The 17,329-nt window shown below is 34.0% G+C and overlaps 1 protein-coding gene across 1 annotated transcript in view; it reads right to left on the bottom strand.

Moving 5' to 3' along the window:
• The window catches only part of LOC149791314 (uncharacterized), a 291,320-nt gene that overhangs the window by 57,202 nt on the left and 216,789 nt on the right, over nt 1-17,329 (bottom strand). Inside the window, exons 30-31 of the mRNA XM_089969843.1 lie at nt 14,048-14,264; nt 12,496-12,636 (exon numbers count right to left, since the gene is read on the bottom strand). Of these exons, the coding sequence (XP_089825969.1) occupies nt 12,496-12,636; nt 14,048-14,264 (358 nt within the window). The remainder of the gene's footprint in view (nt 1-12,495; nt 12,637-14,047; nt 14,265-17,329) is intronic.

The raw sequence follows: 17,329 nt of genomic DNA, 5'->3' as shown, positions 1-17,329 counted from the left end.
AAGGCATTATCTTAATTTCAGCATGTTTTAGCCCCACATTTGTTCTTTTGCTTTTTAATTTAACCAAATGTTTCTTTTTAAACAACAATTTCAAGTTCCACTGGATTGGCATCTCTGTCAAATCCTAACTTTTAGTTCTGTTAGTTACATACATACTAAATTCACTTTTATTTACTGCCTTTTTAAATTGCTTTGCTTGTATATATTTTAAGTTATGTGATATGTGATTTTTTTCATATATCTCTGTATTATGTACTGTGTATCTTCTTTGTATTTTGTCTGGTTGGTGAAAAAGCTCATTAGAGTTTATGTTGAATTGTTATTTTATATTATGCAGACTGAACTTTTGTTGATTCCAAATTATGCAAAGTTAACCTAATTAGCAAACCAATTTTATGTTCCATTATTTTATACCAAATATACCAAGGTTCTGTAATGGCTCTCCTCTGGTTTCTTGTATTTATCATTTAGCTTTCCTTCTGCTTTCCATACACAAGTACTAACATGCCCACAGATGATACAACTTCCATTTCTCCAAGTAATAATGTCAACAACCTGTACTGCCATATATGTTCTGACCCAAAATCACTTATTATTAATAATGGTAACACAAAATACAAATTGTAATAGGCAAATATCCCACATAATGCATGCTAATTGGAACATCTAAAAATCACACAATGTTAAATACTGCTACTACTACTACTACTACTAATAACAATAATAATTATAATAACACGTATATCTTTAGAAGAGATTTACATTATCATATACATCGAGAAGATTGCAGAAACAAACATCATGAACTTACAAAAGAAAAACATGCAGATGATAATTAGGGAAGTAAACATTATTAAGTCTTTAAGTCTTTTCAAGTAGCCAAAACAGGTGAGTTTTAAGATCACTATTAAATAAGGTCACAGTATTATTGTGTTTAAGTTCTGTGTGCAATTCATTTCACATAGATAGACCATGATAAGCAAAACAACATAGTCCAGATTAGTTCTGTTTAACATTGGGAACATTGAGAATATGTGTGTCTGAAGAGGATCGTAAGTTTTATATGGGATGTATAAACGGGTGAGGTCAGAGAGGTATATTGGACTGGAGCCAGTAAACAAAATGTAGCATAGTGAACAAATTTTGTAACTGATTCTGGATCGAATGGATAGCCAGTGAAGGTTAAAGAGTTAGGGGAAGGTGTGCTCAGTTCTGCTTAGTATTCAAAGGATAATCCAAGCAGCCATGTTTTGAAGTTTTTTATGTTTTGTCAAGTAAATGCTGAGATGAACCAGACAGAGATAAATTATAGATGACCAGTCTTAAAAGTACTATGGAACATAAAAGTGTCTTAGTGGCACCTCAGCCCCAGATATGCACTACAAATTGGATTATGAGAGCGTAATTTGAGGAGTGACACATAGGTTTCATACAGACTGTGTACATTTAATATTGGTATTGATGATAATTATTGTTTGAGGTAAAGGATGTGAATGAGAAGGTCTTTGTTTGGTAATCGGGATGGATTCAGTGTTATAATCATTGATCTGCAGCTTATTATATGCCACCAATGACTTCACGGAAGTTCACCTGTCGAACAATTGGATCTTAGTCACTACTTCACTTCGTAACATATAGTTTGTATATTTGAGTGTCAACAGTACAGACACCTGGTGTCTATCTATGACATTTGAGAGCAGCTGAGTGAAAAGCAAGAAGAGCAAGGGGTCGAGAACACAGCCTCATGGATGACCAAAACAGCTCAACTGGGCTGGAATGTTTTCCATGTACAGCACAATTTGTGTCCTGTTGACTAAGTAGGATGTGAACAAGGCTGTATCACGATTATCATGGTCTGCTGTATCAAATGCCACAGACAAGTCATGGAGGGTGAAGACTCTGATAATTTTACTATCTAAGAAGGTCATTGGGACTGTTCCAGTAAAACATATATCCCTCCCCCCCCACCAGGGATGGCACTTCGAAAAAACTTCTGTAGGAGGTTGTGTTTCAAACTATTTTGATTCTGACAGTGGAAGGTTGGTTAGGAAAATCTCATCTGTTGTGGGTTGTGTTACGAAAATGAGAAATCACTGGTGGGGTTGTCAGAAAAAAAAACAACCAATATATATTTAAAATCGCATCTAACCCCCTCCTAACGGTCGAACATGAATAAAACATAGGGTTTGACATATAGTTATACGACCTGATGGCTAAATTAGCAATGCTTCTTGAGCATGCCTGGGGGATGTGGCACTAATTCCATCACTCAGGAACATTTAGCTTCCCGCTGTGCGTGAATAAACCCATCTCACATGCTCTTCTGGGCGCATGCAATGTAAATCCAATCAATCAATGCTGATACACGCGAGTGCATGTAATTTGTACGAATTTGCGTACTTTTAAAGCAGTGATACACGTTCAGCAAATTACATCAACGTTGCAGATATAATAAATGTGCTTTGCGCAGTATGCAATTTTTATTAAACTTTTAACTTAAAAGTGCATTTTGTGATGTAATTCACGCTGCTGCAGCTGTCTCATAGCACTTGATGCAACATCCACATATCCAGACACTTCGGTTCGACATGAATGGCTGTTAAACTAAATTTGATTGGTTCATTTGGCCCTGGAACAAGCATTTTATGGTAGTTTTAGCCTTACTTACATCATGGAAGTTTTACAAATGCGTGTTTAGAATAAGGGCCACACAGCACACCAAAATGGCTGAATCACAACATGGCTTGTCTTAAGACGATATTTTCATTCGGCAAATACTGGCTGGTGATAGCTATGATGACAATGAATTTCATGTATATCGGTCTGTTGGACATTGGGAAAATGTCACTGGAAATACCAGTGTGTGATTTTGAGCCCAAAATTGATGCTGAGTGCGAGTCCAATGTACATGTTGGATGGACAATATGCCGGTTATATTTATTCAAGATACCCATGTCTGAACACGCAGACTACGGAAATGTTGGACTTAAAACCCTAATACAGAATTATGGAAGAGAAAAATCTGGCATAAGATGCAGCAAAGCACCGATTCAAGAAAGTGAATCTTTGGCAGAGTTCATGTTAGTGAAAACTGACAGAGGTCTCGGAAACACTTATAGTCAACGCATATTTGGACGCCAGTATTTTATTTATTTAGGTGGGCGGTAAAATTCAGACTTGCCAGTCCTGCTTCAGTCACTTGCATAGTGGGAAAATGTGTTGATCAGTTAGCTGTGCTGATATTTACAATGACAATTTAGTGGCTGAAAGCCCCCCCAATCTTCACCATTATAAGAGTACATCAGAAGAACGTGCTGCTATAGCTGAGCGGCAAGATCAAAGGCTTTGACTTACAGCTGGGTGGGAAAAATCTACTGATATTTACAGTGCCTGAATTCAGAGGCAGAAAGACCCAGAGACGTACATGTGGTCATTTATAACAGTACATCAAATAAACAACTTTAGCTTTCATTATTGTATTCATTTCCGAGTGTAACGGAATAAGCAGTGCACGTGACCTCGGAATCATGACATGTTGAGACTTATACTGAATGAGTATTTTCGGGTTCAACGGTAAACCAAGGAAGATTGTAATGAGATTCAGGAAAGTGCTAAAGTTGCTAGAACTGATAGTTTGGAAGGGACAATAGCCAAGTGTAAGAAAGTGTGTGATGCCTAGCTTAGTGCTTTGAATAAGACCTTTCCTGGATCGAAAAAATTCAGACTCACTCTGATGGACAAACAAGAGCTATGTCAGTGAATGAATGTAGAAATTAAACTCTATGGCAACCAATAGTTCTTATAATTTGCATAGTTTTCTGGGAGGGGACTGCAACTTTTAGCAAAATGGGAGCCATGGACTCTTAGTTTTAAACTCTAACAAGACCTCTGGTTCAAAACTTATCTTTTTGGAACAGAGATATCCAAGAGAGAATACCATGGGACTATACCTGTGAGATGTTGAAAATTGCACAACCATAAAGAATAGTAACTTGTTCAAGCTAGTTATGCATATGCGTTTCAGACAGCAGGCAATGAAAGGAGTTCACAGCACAGAATAATATTCATACACAGAGGAGGAGGATCATATTAAATTCAGAAACAATTAACAGATTAATGCTCATAGGGAACATCAGAGAATCCCCATACAACATAATTAAGTGTGTGTAGATCTCTAGTTCGCAGAACCACTACAGCAACAAAAGATTAAAGAGACAAACTTTTATATCATACAGATGTATGACCAAATGAAGTATATGCTCTCTATGTGCAAAAATTAAATGACATTAAACATAAGAGACTGGCTGATCTGTGTAAACTCAAAGCAAGATGGATAAAATTTGTCCTGTTTGTGTTCGGTTCTTCTTATGTATATTTTGATCATGGTGGTATTTTCTGCAGACCTTTTGGCACTTGGTTCCAAGCCATCATTTGGTATTTGTATTACAAATTGGATAACTAAAAAAGTCTATTATCTAGTACACTACATTTTTAAGCAGTGTCATTAACTAATGATGAAACTGATGAAAAAATACTTGATGTCATTCTGATATATGGATTCTTTACTACACTACTAATCTGTTCATCCTGATTCTTTTTTTAACCATCTCCTTTAGTCTTAGGCCGCAATTAAAAATATCTTTGTTTCCCCTTACCCTACCCAACAATTTGAAGTTGGGTAGGTAGGTAGGCTAATAATTTTTTTTTCTCATGAAATTCATGACACTATAAACTGACACATAAGAAACAGAAAAACGATAAATTCAACTTTAATAATAATACTGAAATACAGTAACTCATGAACTGAAATACAGTAACTTGTGAACAAGTTTAAAATGTTTTATAGACTAGATTAGTTTTTGATAAGGGCTATTCCAATAAAAATACTCCCTGCAGGCATTGGCCAGGGTACCAATTTAACAGATTTACTCAAATTTTGAAACATATATTAAATGAGAGTAATTTCAATGAAATATAAAGATACACATGTAAAGGTGCAAGAAGTGTTTTTTTCCGAGTTTTTGAGGAGTGTGGGGTTAAGGTAGATATTTGCTGGAATAACCCTTAGTATTTTTTCTGACTAGGTCAAATGTATAAAAATGTTTTAAAATAATTAATAAAAGTATTTTAAAAGTCTTGAGTATTCTTTCTGACTAGTATCATTGGGTTCAATATATAATGAGACTTAACATATTTGCAAGACCTGTCAAAATGCACAAATATAAAGTTAGACATTGAATAGTGTCTCAAATATGCAGAAACATGTCAATAAAGTAATGTCAGAACACTAAATACATGTAGAAATCTAACTAACAAAAAAGAAACAAACAATGCAAAACATCATTTTAAATGTCACTAAGAGCTGCTGGTTAGTTTTTAACTGGGTTTCGTTTTGGAATGTCCTTTCCAGATGCTAAACATTGCTGGCACACTGGTAGAACAGTACGGAATCTTCCAGTCATTTCCTGGGATTTTTCTGCTCCTATGGCTCCACAATGAGCACAAATATCTGGTCTGCCAATGTTGCTGGCATAGTATGGGAATTCAATGTGTACAGCACAAGACAATTGTAGTCTTACAAACACTTTTCCCTGTAGGATGTCTCCTAAAATATATTAAATAGAACACCAATTATCCAAAATTGAACTTTAATGTCCGAAGGTGACTAGACATGATACACAACAAATAGCATATAGAACCTGAAACTAAATCTGTAAATAATTATCTTTATAAACACAGAGAAACTAGTATAAAAAGATAAATGAGCAACTTGGACTTCACTAAAAATTGGGAGCATGGACCAGGAAACAGGAATACTTGTAAAATAATATTCACATTAAAATTTTAGTGCAATGGCTAGTACTAAGAGAAAATCACAGTTAAAAAAAGCAATATCTGACATGAAAGAGCATTAAAAACTATCTGGGCTCTCTGACAGTGTCAGACATGATTCTAAATCAAGGTAAGAGTCAAACCGCATTCAGTATGTGAAGAGTGTATAGGTATATTTTTGAATAAAGTATTAAGGACTTGGATAAAAGTATAAAATAGTAAATCATTAGAACTTACCATCAGGTGTGATAACAGAACCACAAGTATAGTCGTATTTCTCCAAAGTATGTGTCAAAATTCTAGAAAGATTGCAGTTGTCAGAGGGTGCATGAATTCATTTCTAATAACTGTCAGACAGATGTTTGAAAATAACATTATTTCATATAAAAAAAATTGTTTATACCAGTGAAACGCTCAGCATTTGTGTCCTTAAGTTGTGGTAGCTTTGTTGCCACGGAAGTAGACATTAAAACAGAAAAAGCAGTCCGTGCAGGTGGTGCTTGTTGATTTTCTGTACTAGTAGTAGTTGAGGAAACATCATCCAACCCAACACTTTCATCACGGGTCACCGTAAATGTAACATATTTCAGTCGCTGATTAAACTCTTTCACCACATGCAGACCTTCGTGAAGGTCTGGATGAAAAGTCATCGTTCCATCCAGTTTGTCTGATAAACTGACGTTCAGTACATCTGCTTTATGAGGGCGAAAGTCTGTATCATTGGTTATGTCGTGATATACATCATCCCATGTACACTCCGTTGAGTATTCTAGTATTCTGTTGTTACAAATTTTTTTGTTTGATTTCCCGCATTTCGCGATTACGCTTACACATATAATGAAATCTTCTTCGTATTTTCTTTTGCCGGCCATGCCGGTCATGATGCTTTTCCTATCTAATTTAAACACCTTGCAACAAACGTTTTTCGCGCGCTAGTGACATCGATTTTGTTGACTGCATGAAAATACGGATCGCACAACGAAAAGAAACGAAAAAACGAACTTTTGAACAAAACGAAAAAAAAAAAAAAAATACTATCGCAAATTTTTCAAAAAATTTTTTTCAGTCGGCGGATTTTAAGAGGGTCGGTCGGGTAAGGGGAAACAAACTTAATTTTAATTTTGGCCTTACTGGTACCAGTGCTTTTAATAAATTTGTAACTTCTATTTTCTTGCTATCTAAATATTTGTAATGATGTGTTATTGTCAAAAGGTAAAATGTGCTTAGTGTAAAATCTAAAACTATTAATTAGTGTGGGACTTAAGTAAAAAGTGGGCCATAATACAGTGTTGTTAGAAACAACAGAATAGTTGTACAAGATGTATTTTGCAACGTTGTAGAACTAGCGCTTGTATTGTCACCACATATTTTACTTAAATAATAATATCATTATTTCTGTATATTCCTATTGGTATTTTCCCAGTGGTAGTAATTTTCTAATCTGATGTTGTTCATTTCTTGTGCAATTTTTACACATCAAGAATTCTCACAGTATCATTCAAAAACAAAGTAATCTGCACCAAATTGAATTGTTTGAGAAGAAATTAATTTTTTTAACCCCAAAATCACTGAAGCTACAAGTTCTTGCATTAAAGTCTCACATTAAATAACATTTGAAGTAGCCACGATAGTTGTTTAGGATGCAACTGTACTAATTTCACCTTTGGTATATCCAAATCTTGAATGTGATGGAGGAACATAGCTCCAAAATAAACACATCAATTTTAGAACCTGTTCATTGACTATAAATCAAGTATCAGAGTCCAAATGAATTGTTATAAACTTTTTAATTTTAGTCAAAAAAGGCTTACAACCACTGAGAGTTGTTAAGGGACTCACATTACTAAAGATGTGACAGAACAAGAACCATACTAAACTCAGTGAAGATAAAATAGAATATATATGGTTCTGACTGCCCCTGATTGGTTGATAATGAAAGTAAGATTTTAGTAAAAACAATCTTTTGAGAGCTTGTCCTCCTTGCAACTGAAAAAAGTGAGGGACATTGTTTCATTAATATAATTTCCGTCCCTTTACAGACCTGAGTTTGGACGACTCATTACTGAAATCAGCAGCTGACTCTTTGGTGCAGCATTGAAAGCACACGTTTCAAATTTGTATAGATCCAGAAAATGGTGCGGCTGTTATGGTTTTCTTTTCACAAAAGCTGTCGTCATAGATGCGTCAATACTAATACAAATTTGATCACGGGCACTCGAAATTTTAAATTACTGAATTTTAATATCATGGTGTCTGCACAGGTTTACAGTGGGAACTGAATTAGAACAGTCCTGAACTCTTGAGTTTTGTGCAGAAATATGGAATCCAAGCAGAATACATCCAGAAATGTTGAGGTTTTCAATCTTGGATTTAGTCTCCCCATTGCATTTCACACTGATATGCATATTCACAGAACATTTGTATAGTACATGTAGTAGGAAAAGTGAGAAATTTAGATACATATCATAAACAAGACAAACAGTATGTGGGGGGACAAGATCATAAGAACAGGCTGGAATGGAGAAGTATAATAAAAACAATAATGAGTAGAAGTGTGCCTCTTTTTTATGTGTGCAACATTATTTTCTCAGCTTCAGTAAGAAATTTCATCAAAAGGAAGTCAATAAAGGGTGTACAGTTAACTAAACCAATATGAATTTAGCTACTTAAAAGATGTATCAAATCGATTTTAACCTTCTGGTCTGTTTCTGTCCATTCTGGAGATATGTCCACTGAATCAGTATGGTTGGAAAAATATTTGGCAAATTTAAAAATTTAAAAATCTTTTGGCAGATTATGATTATACACTACTTCTGTCCGAGAGATGTGAATAATTTTATTTCTTGGTTTGTTGATTCTGGTTGTTGCTCAATTCAAATGCATCATTGAAAAACATTGATGCATTCTCATACTTTGTTACAAATATTTATTACAGATGCATATCTCCAGATATTGGTGAATATAGCTTGAATAAGTTATAACAGTTCTAGTTGGAACAATGAACATTGTTAGAGAAAATTTAAGTGAGCTAAAATGTAAACTTTTCAAACGTTATAAACTCATACAGCTGTGGCAATAATGGTTAACTAGTACCTTTACTGCTGTTACCACAATTGATTCGCTGGTTGATTTAGTTTGGTTTGATTTGTTTTTTTTCATAAATTTTTTAACAATATATTGGATGGAGGAAGAAGCCCGGAAGACCACCAACCTAAATTGGTTGATCTGTGACACAAACTCACTCTGTGAGATGCGCAGGTGATGTAAAAGCAAGCACCTTAGTACACTTGGGCATATGGAGCCTCTGTTGATTTGACGTTTATCTCCAATAGCCGAAGTCATTTAGACATGAGATCTCGGGTTTTGGTAGATCATTATGGCCTTTACACCATTTTCTGATGAATAGAATCTATATATGGCAGCCAGTTTTACTGCTGAAGAAAATCCAAGTCCTTCTGAGGCACCAAACACCGCTTATGTAGAACCACTGACCTTCCACAAGTAACTGGCAACATTCTCATTTACATGTTGGAGGCAAGTAATTACATGACAAGCATCTTGTACCACTGCCATGGAAGCCCCTCAGATCTGTATCACAAGACAAGCATCTTATACCACTCTGCCATGAAAGCCACTCAGGCCATAGGTATAAGTCTCATATGAAAGACTAGAAGTGGGAGATATAAGCTGTGACAATTGGATTGAAAGTGCAGAATGTTACTGCTAGGCCATTAGTGATGATGATGCTGTTAACTGCAATGACATTGATTTTATGAGTACTCTGGAAAAAATGATTCCTTGATTTTCATCCATTTTTTTAAATCTAACTTATGTTATAAAAATGTTTGACTTGCTATATTTTCTTAATAACTTTATATTAGTCTTGCAACAAGGCATAAAAATAAGACATCGGTAACTGAAAAAGATGTTCTTACAAGAAACGATATAGTGTAAAAGTAGACAGAAATAATGCAACATTACTTTCACAGGCATCAATGGGTTTTTTTTTTCTGACAAATCATGTATTATAAGTTTACCAAAACATTTATTGAAAAAAGTAATAACAAGGAATCACAGAATCTGACCACACATTTAAAGCAATACAAGATTTAACTATTATTCTAATCAAAAGCAGTGTGCCTGAGAACAAAGAAAAATATCAAGACTTTAGTAAACACACAGTTTAGTAAGGATACAAATTCATGATTTCTGTATTAGAATAGAAGTATCTATTATAAAATCTGTATTCATGGATGTTAAATTAGTAGGTATTAAGGGACAGATCAATGACATCTACAAATAATAAGCCACCATGAAAATTCTGATTTCACAGTATCAGAGACATACTTGGCTGACAAACAAACAAAAACACAAAAGATTGATTATAATGAATGAATACAAATAAAAATATGCAGTAGATTATATGATCTATAAGAATTCAGTAGATTACCTCCAGCCAGCTGTCATTTAAATTGCTTCTGTCCCCAACCCAATATTAAAATTGCTTCTACCGCCCCTAACCCACAGCCAGAAATTATGTTAAAAAAATAGGCTTCTGTAGGGGGCAGTGTTTTTCGATTAAAACACATCTGATGGTGGATCATAATTTTTTTAAATTGCTTCTGTTGTGGGTTGGTTGAATTTGAAAGTGCCTTCCCGCCGGGAGATATATGTTTTACTGGAACAGCCCTTATCTACTCTCAAAAGGACAGTTTCATTACTATGGCAAGGAGGAATATGCAGACTGTACAGTTCTAAAAAGACTATTTGAATTCAGAAGAGATACAATATATAAAACTATATTTAAGGGCTTTTAAATAAATGAGATGTTCAAAACATAGTGGTAGTTCTTTAAACCATTAGGGCAATGTGTTGGTTTCTTCAACATAGGCTTTACAATGGCAGTGATAAGACATACGTATTGATAACATCCGTTAAGCAGCATTGATGTTGGAATAAGAACGAGTTCAAATAAGTTTGGGATGCTCTTCATCAAAATTGTATGTAACAAATCCATTGAGGTAGGATCAAATGTTGTTAAGAGTTTGCCGTGTATGTTCAGAATCACAAAAGTATTGTGAAGATGAATTCATCTGGAACGTGTGGTCAAGATGAATTTTTTTCAGGGAGGAAATTTGCAAACCATTCTGAAAGGTCAATAAGAGAGAAGTTGGAGGTGTACATTTATTTTGACATTTACTTGCTCGTAATCTCAAAAAGCTCTTTGTGACTTGAACTTTTAATAATCTTAGTACTATTGCAGGCTGATTTTGCTGCAAGAACCATGCTTGTAACATTATTTGTAGCAGCTTCATAGATCTGCTTATGTATAGGGAGACTGGTGGAAAGCCAATTCCACTCGGCCTTACGGCATTCTTTCAGCAGAAAAAAACATGATTTTTTGACCAATTCAAATGATGTGTTTGAAACTAACAGTTGTCATGTAATTCAGATGGTTGTTACGAGTCTAGGCTCTTACAAACAGTGACAGAAAAAAGCAAAGAAACAAGCTTCGTAAAATTTAACAAATAATTTATTTCCCTAGAATATCAAGCGAAAAATGAGAAAAAAGAACTTACACTTTTATGAATCAAATCCAAAAATAATCCAAGAATTAACAAATAAAAGACCTAGTAATAAAAAATCCTGAATGAAACTGAGTTCGAATCCTGATGAAATCCAAAATGGAAGACAATGTCTGTTGTAACCTGCATTGTGCTGCAGTGTCAACAGTCTCTTGTTGAATCAGAGAAAATATTATTCCAGTTTTTGAATTCTGTACAAGTTTCGATAAATGTCCTTGCCCAAGAATTAATTTAGAGCACTAGTATTTCCAGGGAAAACAATCACTTGAAATTCAATAATTTGAAGAAAATAAAGTAACTATCCCAAACTGGACACAACATAAACTTGACGTTTCAAGCATTAAGGCATGAATGACATATCTTTCTCAATGCATCACTAATTAGTCTAAGATGCAAAACAGATTCCCAGATGGGGGTCAACCTTCTAGAAATGGAAGTTTATTACATGATAAATATCACGTAGTCCAAGGTATGGCCTTGACTTAAACTTAATATTTCTTACGCTGAGAAAGAATACGTTTTTTTTTTTAAAGTTGTTTACTAAAACTGTCACTGTTCTGAATCAAGGTCAGAAACTAGATACAGTGTTTTGATTATTAGGTGTTTATCAAAGAAATTAAAAATGTCAGGTCAAACAGAACTGAACTTAATTCTAAAAATAAGTCAAGTCCAATAAAAAATATTACATTATAATAGCATGTAATGGAATAAAAAAAATTAAAACAAACAAACAATTAAATTAAATCAAATATACATAACACGGTGAAGTACTGATCCTTTTGTGATGACAGAAGTTCCACCTCCACGGGAGTGACACGGAAATGACTTTATATAGTAATCATGTTAACAATGACAGAAAAGAAATTTTAATTGGTGATGGAAGTCTCGAGTGCAAGAAACAGTGTGTCTAGGTTTGTCTATGCATCAAGCATTGCAATGCTCATTAGAATTAGGAAGTACAAGCCAAAGGAATGAGGTCTTTTGAACTTTGACTGGTTTAAGCTAAAGGCTAGATTTTAACACTCTAATATTGGTGATTGTATATCTCTGTTTGCAACAACAAATGAATTAAAATTACCTCGCTTAACAAGACAACCTGTAGCAATTAGTTCATCTGATTGCAATACCCTTGGTTCATTCACAATTATCACATCATACTTCCCATCCCCATAGCAATAGAAGTCAGATTTGCCATCTTTGTCCCATTCTACATGGACCTCTGCAAACAAACATAATCATATAACAAATTACAAAGGAATCATAAAAGTGAAGATGTGTTAATATCGTAATAATTCTGTGAAACATACCTGTTTCAATTCAAGTATTGCATTTTTGTCTCTATTCTCAGAAACAAAATTCCCTCCTTGAATCCAATCAATGCTATTATAAACAAAACAATTCCTCATCATTGTATTATGCCAAGAAGCTTGGGGTGATGACTGATTAATGGTCCAGGCAGATACACAACTTAATTACACTCAAGACCTACCCATTATTAACTAGCTCTGACAAACACTGATACAGATTCATGTTCTTGTGATTTCTGTAACTCTGGGTCTACTAATTTATTGTAACCTCACAGACAATTGTTGCTTTTTGTGTAATGGAAAATTGTCATTAAGAACATTATGTTCCAAATGACTCTGATCAGTTTTATAAATGTGAATGTTGTGATGTTTTGGTAAGTCAAAATTTAATATAATGTGACTTTGTACCGGTGTCCATCAGATCTCCTTCACATCAGAAGTCAAGATTTTAATCATGTTAGATGGAACAAAATTATTGATATTCAGAAAGATAATGTGGCAGAATTTGTCATGGGAATAAATATTTCTGAATCATTCGTAACCTATTCTCATAAAGCTGTAAAGAAAAATTCAAAACACCAGTGGCACTAAAAGAGTGCTAAATAATTTCAACAAAACTAACACTTTTGAAGGATGAAAATTTCAGAGTAATGCCAAATACTCACTTGGCGTTTGATAAGGCTAAGTAAAATCATGTACTGCATTCCACAGAGTGATTGAGATCAAACAGTGACAATAAGCAACTTGTAGCTCTTTTTTAAATGTTAACTTCCAAAATACTAGTTGATTTTTCCAGAACAATGATCCTGTGAAACTTTAAGTACCAGAATTTAATTTCTCTATAAAACATATGACAAACAGGTGTCCAGCTAAAATTTATAATTGTCTCACACATTTTTGCTTTCTCAATCTTGGCATTCTCTCTGAGCACAGAATTTTACATTTGAACTCAGTGGTAACCATACTAATATAGATATCCATGGTATCAAGCACATACGAATGTTTATTTAGTTTTGCATTTAACCCAGTGGTAACCATACTGAGATAGATATAAAACGTATCTTGAAAGACCACTGCTATGAAAGACCACCTGTCTTGAAAGACCACCTTCTTGATCTGCAGATTTATCAGTTATATAATGTTATGACCAGTTATGAAGACCACCTGTCTTGAGAGACCATTATTATTTGGCACAGTGAAGCAGTGAAGCATAATTGTTCCATGAATATATTTAGAATTTAAAATTCCCATTCAATTACCTAATGAACACAGGATGCAAAAAGCATATATTTTATCTGCATTTATATAAAAGTAAAAACTTACGTCGATTTGTTTTATGATGACCAATGATGGTACCTGGACAATCACCACCATGTAGGCCCCTATCCCAGTCTAGACCATGACGGACTCGTGTTCCTAGTGGAGGTAAATTTACATTAGGGTCATCAAATTCATAGTGGTACTTCTCCCGTTCATCCACATTGTCTTCAGCCCTAAGATCCTTTTTAATTGCAATTTTGGCAGTGTTCAATACCTCATCCTGAAACATAAAATGTAACACAAATAATACATTATATGTTGGCCCATGTTGAATAGTTTTGTTTACAGACAACAACAGGATGGTCTGGTTCTGAGCAGCAGGCACTGATGGGTCAGAAAGGCTTTGACAAAGACCTTTCAAAAGGAAACCCAATAAATTCTTCCATACCCAAAACAAGTCATCTGTGAATTACTCCCTCAATAACTCATGCAAAACTGGGCCAAACAACACTGACCACACTAAAAGCTTTGGTGCAAGTTACATAGGAACCTATACAAACAACTAAGGGATGGAAATCAATAGAGGGTGGGGAAAGTACTGTGGGGTGTGTGTGGCAGGTTACATTGCTGAATATATATTTTATAATTGTATTGCAATTAACAATGAATAAATGTCTCTTAACAATGATGAAGATTTTTTTCATAAATTACATTTAATGCCAGGATACATTATACAGGAGATATCTTTAAGAACATTATTTCACATGGTATCCATCTACCTAACTTATGCACTGCTAACTATATTGTGTTGTTGCTCACTGCTTTCTGTGTCGAATTGGATACATTCAAATTTGAAAGTTTGTTCAGAATTAGATAAGACCTTTTTCAAAACGATATACATGTAAATCTATTTCAAGAAACAATGTCAAAATTTGTGTTGCTTTCAACTTTGTAGTCTTTTGTCCCTAAAGCAATCTACATATAGAGAGAGATTTAGTTACAGTACAATGCAGCATTCACTATGATCAATCATTACCAAACATACATGTATATGTTTGTCTCTCAACAAATTACTAATACAAAGCACAAATGAAAAAAACGATAATATTTGCAGTTTGAACAATCTACACCAAACCATATTTCTCTGGACAAATAAAATGGATTGATTCTGAGACATGGTAGTGATCACAAAAGCTTATGCAAGTAGGATCTGAATGTCTTTGAAATATTTTATGGTACCTCCATCACTTGATTCAATAACAAACATATATTTAATGTGATACAATACCACATTTCTTTATTTGATTTTTACAATGCAGAAAATACTTTCCAAAATTGTAAATCAAAATGCAGTCAGACTTAATTGGGTTTTCACATAAGTACTCTCAGGAACAGATGTGATGGACGATAATTCTTTCCATATCTTAATGGAAAAGAACATGCCATGATTATACTGTCTACACAGAAACAGAATTAAATATTAGAACACCTGACAAGATATATTTTTTAATATTTATCTAAATGCTGCCACTTGATAGCATTTACCAGAATTTTTCATTGAATGCTGTTTTCCCCATATTACTTACAGTGCACTGAAACATAATTGTCCAATAAAATCTAACAAATATGTGATTTCTTATTAAAATTTGTGACTTTCATGATGTCGATTCTAATTTGCCATTTTTACTATTTCATTTCATTTATCAATAATGATTGTCATTTTCCACACATTCAATGCATAGTGGCCAAAGTCACAATTAACTTAACCTCTGACATTTTGACACCTAAAGCATTTTTATTGCCTCATGTCTTCTAAAACTTGGCTTTAGGTATAGACGTTATTGTGCAGAAATAAACACTGGACAAAACAATAACATCTAAGCATTATAAACTCCACCTTTTGTACACAAAAATATGTGTTTAAACCTTGTCACTGTTGGCAAACCTAAATCAGATTTTCCTCTCTCCCTCTTTCTCACTCCTGATAAATTTTCATTCCTGTTTTGCACCGTCAGTGAGACTAGAAGGTATTTACACTACATTTAAACGTGTCATATCTTACTCATTTTTGGTAGAGAGAGGTACATAAAATATCCCCTTCAAAGTTGAACTAAACCATAAAAGTGCTCATCAGTACATGACAGTTCTTCATGTGAATAGCATTGATCAGACTGGACAGATTCGGTAAGGTCAAACAGTGTTTAAAAGAAACATTATCAAAACTGCTACTATGATTTTAGTTCTTGTATTTATCAAATGACATTTAATTCCTCAATATTCCGCCAGATTGAGTTTTGGACATGTATTTGTATGAGACAGATTTTTTTTAAAATCTGCTGAAAAAAGACTTGTTGACAAAAAATTAAACTTTCTAAGTCAATGAAATATGATTAGCTGAACAGGCATCATTTTAAAAAAGGTGCAACTTTTGCTCATGAAGGTTGTTATTCACACGCAAATCTTGAACATTCAATTACTATGAGTTGTCTAAGATTATTGTAATCTTTATCAGCCTACTTGGCTGAACACCACCAAACAAATAGGTCTTTTTTCCGCTTGCAAATTCAACATAAGTTTGTCCAGTTTGTTTTGTACCTTTCCTAAACCTTTATTACTATGCCTCAGTTACCAACCTATAACACTTCAAGAATCAAATCTTAACTGCATCATAATCAACATTTTGTTGAATCAACAAAGAAGTGTAGATTTCCTGAGCTTTATTAATGAGTACATTTTGTAAAATTAAAGTCCAATGAGCTTTTGGGCATTTCATGTTTTCTTAAATTTTCTCAAAATGAGTTAAGTATTAATCTACTTCTTGTTCTCCAAAAGGTAGTTCTAATCTAATCTTTATGGTATCAGCAAACCTGAACTTGTATGCACAGGAGAGGAGTGTTCACTGCTTGCCAGCTCTAATTCTTTCAATATCAACTGCATTTCTCTCTTTCTCTCTCTCTCTCTTTTAAATATCTTCTCTCTCTGCACTTGCCTCTCTTCATTTCTCCCTAACTATCTCTTTCCTATTCCAGCATTTGTATTTGTCTCATTTTCTCTTTCTAATTTTTGTTTCTCTTTCTTCATTTTCTCTATAGCACTCCCTTTTCTATTCTGCATTTGGATTTCTATAATTTCCATATGAAATTGAAGCTTTTTGAACTCTATTTCCATCTGTTTTATTTAACGTCCGCACACTATACACTGAAATTCTAATCAAAACCAACATACTAGAATCCAAAAATTTCTTTTCCACCAATGACTGGATCTATCTGAATTTTTTATTTTTCGTTAAAGTTGCTTTTGCTTCCAAATAGCCTAATGTCTGGCAAGTTGAAGCAACTCATCCTC

Source organism: Sinohyriopsis cumingii, chromosome 9, assembly GCF_028554795.1.
Source record: "Sinohyriopsis cumingii isolate HCF-2022 chromosome 9, ASM2855479v2, whole genome shotgun sequence".
Classification (NCBI taxonomy): Eukaryota; Metazoa; Mollusca; class Bivalvia; order Unionida; family Unionidae; genus Sinohyriopsis; species Sinohyriopsis cumingii.
Note: the sequence above shows the minus strand (reverse complement) of the source record. Positions and strands in the feature narration are given on the sequence as shown.